A 6,595-nucleotide genomic window follows, 5' to 3' on the forward strand; every position below is an offset into this window, starting at 1 on the left:
CAGCTGCGGTAGATTTCAGATGCTTCCAGATTAATTATCTTGACCCGCCAGACTCTGAGAAAAAAATGTAATAGTTGCGGCTAAAAGGAATATCACTGTTATAGCAACACATTACAGTCACAAAAGTGCCCTCGTTATTTATTGACGGTTACTGATCAAATGGTGCGATTTCAGTCTATCTGTCCAGTGTGACTTCCATTCACAAAAAAATAAATGAAATAAATAAATACATTCTCAATTACTTTTCATGTCTAGGCCTGTCACAATTTTTACATAATCGCTTAATCGCAATAATTTGGTGCATAACCGTCCTATATCTTCAAACATAAAAAATAGCAGATCTACCAAGCTCAAAAAGCATCACGATGAGACATTTTTGGGGCTTGTAGATCGGCTATTTTCAGCATGCAACCATGTGTAAAATCAGGCATTACGTTTTGGTGGACAAAATCAACTGTAGATTTAGCCGACTAAAATCTTATGATATTTACTCGACTGAAGTTAAAACATTTCAGATGAGTAAAACATTATATTCTAAAGACTAAAACTAAATTAGCTGTCAAAATGAACACTGATACAGGATCTTTGTGAATGTGTGGAGAGATTCGGAGGCATACAGGATCTCTCAGTGTGATCTTTACTGTATAGGTGAGAATGAGCAATTCCACACTGTCTGTGTGTGTGTGTGTGTGTGTGTGTGTGTGTGTGTGTGTGTGTGCGTGCGTGCGTGCAAGGGTAGCACTATGTGTCCTAAAGTGGGGTGTGGATGTTAACAGATGATTAATACTAACAAGACAATAAGCTCCATTATACTCAAGGTGGTAATGACACCATTGGGTTAATTGTCTCTCTCTTCTCTTCTCTCAGCTCTCTCGCTCTTTCTCTCTTTTCTCCTCTCATTCTCACCCCTTCTGTCCTCTCTTTTTAGTCTCACCCTCTCGTTTCCTCATGTCCGTAAATCACCTTCCCTGCATTGTCCTATTGAGTCAACTATATATTTCTCTTTTTATTTTGCAGTATATGCTAAACTACAACACGCGTTCGTGCTCGCTCGCTCGAACGCATGCGTAGCAGAGTGGCTCAGAGTCTCTGCCTGTAGACCAAAGGCCTAATATATCCCTAAGATGTTTGGTTTGAGTGTCCCTTCCCTCGCAGGAGACTCTGGTTCGATTCACGGGCGTTACACACACACACACACACACACACACACACACACACACACACAAATACAAACCTGCACATTGCACATAATGCCATATTTAGCATATAGTTGAATGCATGTCATGACTCATGATGTGACCAGACCTACCCAGAATGCCTCCTGACCTCATGGAAGTAATGGGTGGATCAGTCTCTCCCTTGACCTCCAGGAAGTGATTGAAGTGTTCCCATGTCTCACAGAGAAGCCTGGCCGTCTTTCCTGTTTTAACAGCCGGGTTCACAGTGAGGTCACACACACTCTTAATGGAGTTCCATTTTGGAGTGTAGCACCTGGAGGAAAAGGCTGTCGAGACGTTGTCCTTGACCTCGCATGCACCCGCACGCACGCACGCACACACACACACACACACACACGCACGCACACACACACACACACACACACACACACACACACACACACACACACACACACACACACACACACACACACACACACACACACACACACACACACTGGAAACAAGCTACGGCTTTTTTGTGTATAGTCCACGTTGGCATTTTCCTAATGACACAGTTGTCATTTTATTTTAAACTGCCAATAAAGTATTCCATCTAATCTACCTATTTTACTGAGCGCAGACTCTCTCTATGTTCCATGTGCACACTCTGGCTCCTTTTCCACCAGAACAACTTTGGTTCTAGAACTAAGTGCCGTTCAAGATTCTTGGAACCGGACGCGAACCGCCTGGCGTTTCAACCCGATTTAACCAGAGCTTTGGTTTTCCGGTTTTGTATTCCGGTGGAGCTAATGTGAAAAGAAGATTAGAATGACGTCCTACCGGATCGCTGTAACTTGGCAACACATGTGCGGTTCTCTTTGAAGGATGACCATTTTCAACCCATCTTAATATAATTGGTCCTCACTAATGCTCATGTGTCTCATAGGAGGGCTGTGGACACTTAGAAACCCGCTTACCAGTGACATCATCGTTCACCAGATTATTTTTTTTTCAAACAAGATTCAAACCAGAACAATGGCTTCCATTATAGCATGGTAATTGTCTGGGAACAGAAAGCCTGCAGTTGCTATAAGCTTAGATTCCCAGTCGATGAAAATGAAAACAAAAATGAATTGAAAACTGTAACCGTGTGTTATAACGAATGCGCGACTTTGTGAGCTTGTAGATTTGCTATTTCCTGCGCATAGAACCTTGGTTAAGACGCCCCATGTATAATGACTGTGCTTGTCTTCCATTACAATAGGCATTAACAGGATGTATTGGAAATATTCAGTATGAGGTTATACTGATGTCTCTCTCTCTCTCTCTCTCTCACAGAAACAGGAGAACAGGGAGTTGTTGGTGGGCATTCTGTTCCTGGTGTTTCCCTTCATTCCTGCCAGCAACCTGTTCTTCAGGGTGGGATTTGTGGTGGCTGAGAGAGTCCTCTATATGCCCAGGTGTGTGTGTGTGTGTGTGTGTGTGTGTGTGTGTGTGTGTGTGTGTGTGTGTGTGTGTGTGTGTGTGTGTGTGTGTGTGTGTGTGTGTGTGTGTGTGTGTGTGTGTGTGTGTGTGTGTGTGTGTGTGTGTGTGTGTGTGTGTGTGTGCGCGCGCGCGCACAAGGGTAGCACTGTACTGTATGTCCTAAAGTAGGGTGTGGATGTTAACAGATGATTAATACTAACAACACAATACACTCCATAATGCTCACGGTGGTAATGACACCATTGGGTTAATTGCATCTCTCTCTCTCTATCTTCCTTCTCACTTTCTCTTTTCTCCTCTCTTTCTCACCCCTTCTGTCCTGTCTTTTTAGTCTCACCCTCTCGTTTCCTACTGTCCGTAAATCACCTTCCCTGCATTGTCCTATTAAGTCAACTATATATTTATCATGTGTGTTCCCCCCTCTCTTGAATTTGCAGTATAATTTCTACAAATTAGTCACACCCAGCATTATTCTTTACTATTCTTCACTCTGAAGTAAAATAAATAAATAAAAGGTGTGTATGGCAGGAGATGAAAAGAATGTGTGGCTGAAGCAATGTGACTTGTACTGCAGCTGGGGAAAGTATCATAGCTGTTACAATTTACAATTTACAATTTAGGCATTTAGCAGACGCTCTTAATCCAGAGCGACTTACATTTAGGCAAGAACAAAAGCATGGGAATACATCACATAAAAGCATTTATCATGAAACATGCGTAAGCTAAGAAGGTAACAGTGGAATATCTATATGATGAAACTATACATACACTATACATAATAAACTATACATATTCACTACTATGCTATACATATGTACTATGGCGTGCTATGACTATATACAATACAATTATAGTGCTGTCTACATAACATGCTATAAGTCTAAGTCAAATGCTATCTAAGCCAACAGAAATTCTATCTAAGGGGTTATTTACTTGTACTGTCACACATGATGATCAAAGCATTTTACTCATATCTAAACAGCCACACGGGAGGGAGTTATCCCTGAGTGACTCATTGTAGATGAATAGAAAGCATAAACATACAATAAGAACAAGATTAATACACTTTAATTTAAATGAGCCTTATTGGCATGAGAAAACATACCGTTACATTGTCAAAAACTATAAAAACCGTTAAAAGCAGAGAATAAAGAATTGTGTAAACAGAGCTGTGTCCTTTTACCACTTTGAAAAACTAGCTTACACATGTTTACAGTCTTTCTCAAGTATGCATGTATTATACTTGAGAAAGACAGCCACAGGTCGACACGTATGTCCTGCCTGCTGTGTTCGTGAATAAATAAAAGTTACCTGGAGCATTACAAAGTGAGTTGCGAGCCCTTGTTTTTGTTTAATTTATAGATCTGCCATTTGTCTGCGTGCAACTAAATTGGAATGAGGCATAACCCAATCCATAAATCTGACCTCCAAAGGCCAAATTATGACCCTAACCTGAATCGCTTCCTAGTGATAAGCCTATATACAGTATGTGCAGATTGTGCGCACAGCTGCGCACATGCGAACACGCACACACACACCAATACAAACAGAGTAAGTTAACCACACCAAAGCAGGGGCTTTTATGTGGCGGCTGATGTCTACAGGGGCAGAAATCCCCTTCCATCTCACTCATATGTGCTCACTACTCCCCCCTGCTGGGACATTGGAGAGTAGCAGTCTCTGTTGAAAACTGTTCTCCAAGTTCCACCACCCGGGTCAGATCCTCAGAATGATGGACATACAATTACAAATCAGGGTTTCTCAAAGTGGGTGCCTCTATCTATACTGAGTGAAACGGACTTGAGTTGCAACTTTCCTTGGTGTGCTTTCAGTCCACGCTGAATCGCTTCCTCAAACAATTGCCGGTCTATCAGCTTGTACAAGCTTGAGCTTGTAGATCTGCTATATTTGGTGAATCTTTCCTATTGATTAAAGATGAGTTTCTCATTTACTTTCATATACATTCCTCCTGTCATTCTCTCGGCTGTCACTAGCTATTTGATAGATCCCTTACTAATCCATAATATTAATAATAAAACAATCTATTGCAAACAATGGAATTATCGAGTAGGTACATGGCATGTAGCCAAACGTTGTCATTGGCTGTTGGGCCTGAATAGTTCACAGTGGATTGGCTGTCACTCTGCTTGCAGTGAAGTTGATTACACTGCGATAAATATTTGTTTAATTCATGAAGGGTAAACGTTTGGGCTTCCACCCTATGTGTAGCACTGTGCACTTAATTTCCCTTACCAGTCTGTATGTTGTTTTGACTTGTGAGAGTGGGAGGATGCGTGGGTGAGAGAGTTAGAGAAAGAGAGAGAGAGAGAGAGAGAGAGAGAGGGCAAGAGGGAGAGAGAATCTCCGTCATGTGTTTTTTTCAGTGGTTTATGATAGGTTGCGGTCTTCGCCAACGTATGAATGATTCTGCATACAGAAGATTGAACAGATGCAACCAGAAATGAACACGACGTGAAAGTTTTGCCTGCCATCCGCCTACAGTAACACACCATGACTAAAGAACAGATGATGCCTCTGAGAGAGAGAGAGAGAGAGAGAGAGGAAAAAAAACACATTTTGTTACATTCAGTGGATTTTCTGTTGCCTGAATTTTCTCTGTGTGTTCTGAATCTGAAGCCTTTTGAGCTGCAATGAAAACAGGCAAACAGGCCTCAACAGTGACATCTGCTGGCAAATGTTAATGTCATATCTGGGCTAAAAGTCTATTCATAGTTTGGATTTTCGGTGGTGAGGTGACCACCGCTTCACCTAAAACTACTACTATTAATGTCACGATCCCTTTAAGTAAACCGTTTTGAGTACTTTCCTCCACCACTGTTCATGTTCCGCCTTTTCCTTCCCTTCCTTCCCTTCCAGTATGGGGTACTGCATCCTGGTGGTCCACGGCCTGGGCAGGCTGTGCGCGGTGCTGGGCCGCTGGGGCACCGCGGCCCTGAGCGTGTCCACTCTGCTGCTGCTGCTGCTGTTCTCCTGGAAGACTGTGCAGCAGAACCACATCTGGCTGTCCAGAGAGGTTCTGTTCAGGTATACAGACCATTTAGACCTGACGTCGATTCTACTGAATGTCTTCTAAATACTGGACAGTTTTCTGAAAAACCTCATTTTCATGTCAAGGAACCCCAAAAATATACCAGTTTGTAATTTGCCCGCCAACCCCCATCACGATTTTTAAAAAATACTTTTAGCTATTGGCAAATAGCAGATCTACAAGCTCATAGCTACGAGCTTGTAGATCTGCTATTTGCCAATAGCTAAAAGTATAACATAATGCTTAAAACACCAAAAGGGGTTCCCGCCCTAAATGGGCTAGTGCCAGGGGTGCCCAAAAGGTAGATCACAATCTACCAGTAGATCACAAAGGCTGTGCAGGTAGATCACAGCATGGCATGGTCCTAAACATATATTTAATTTAAATATAAAAAAACATTTTGGAATCTGACATTTGTTGTCAGTAGCATTACATTATTTTCTCTCTATTTCCCCATTCCAAGTGTCTTTGTGTTATGTCTTGCTGTATGTAACGCCAGCGACGCTATTCCAAAGCCCCCTCAGGTACATTTCACAACATTTCAACACATTTCAGCAATGGGGTCATATTTTTTGGGTAGATCTTGTTGAGCTGGTCATTTTGAAGTCAAAAAAGTGTGGGCACCCCTGGACTCTAGCCCAATGCCGGGTTAACCCTATAGCATCTCTATTCTGGCCATGTCATAATAGGAGGATATTCTGCAAAAATAGCTGATCTACAAGCTCACAACACGTGTGTGTGTGTGTGTGTGTGTGTGTGAGCGTGCATGCGGACTAGCCGCTAGTCTATCTATACCGGTGTTGACACATTGACCGCCACGATGGACGGAGGTCTTCGTCTTCTGGTGTGTTCAGCGATTTACGATAGAGGACGCTCTTCGCCAACCTTATGAACGATGCTA

At 42.4% G+C, this 6,595-nt stretch overlaps 1 protein-coding gene across 2 annotated transcripts in view; it reads left to right on the plus strand.

Moving 5' to 3' along the window:
- tmtc1 (transmembrane O-mannosyltransferase targeting cadherins 1) overlaps positions 1 to 6,595 on the plus strand; it is a 73,926-nt gene that overhangs the window by 54,374 nt on the left and 12,957 nt on the right. For both annotated transcript variants that reach the window (XR_014571033.1, XM_083794520.1), the window contains exons 8-9: positions 2,499 to 2,620; positions 5,523 to 5,690. Coding sequence is in view for 1 of the 2 variants with exons in the window: in XM_083794520.1 (XP_083650646.1) it covers positions 2,499 to 2,620; positions 5,523 to 5,690 (290 nt within the window). In the remaining variant the exon portion in view is untranslated. The remainder of the gene's footprint in view (positions 1 to 2,498; positions 2,621 to 5,522; positions 5,691 to 6,595) is intronic.

This window comes from Protomyctophum parallelum (genome assembly GCF_964188405.1).
Source record: "Protomyctophum parallelum genome assembly, chromosome: 22".
Classification (NCBI taxonomy): Eukaryota; Metazoa; Chordata; class Actinopteri; order Myctophiformes; family Myctophidae; genus Protomyctophum; species Protomyctophum parallelum.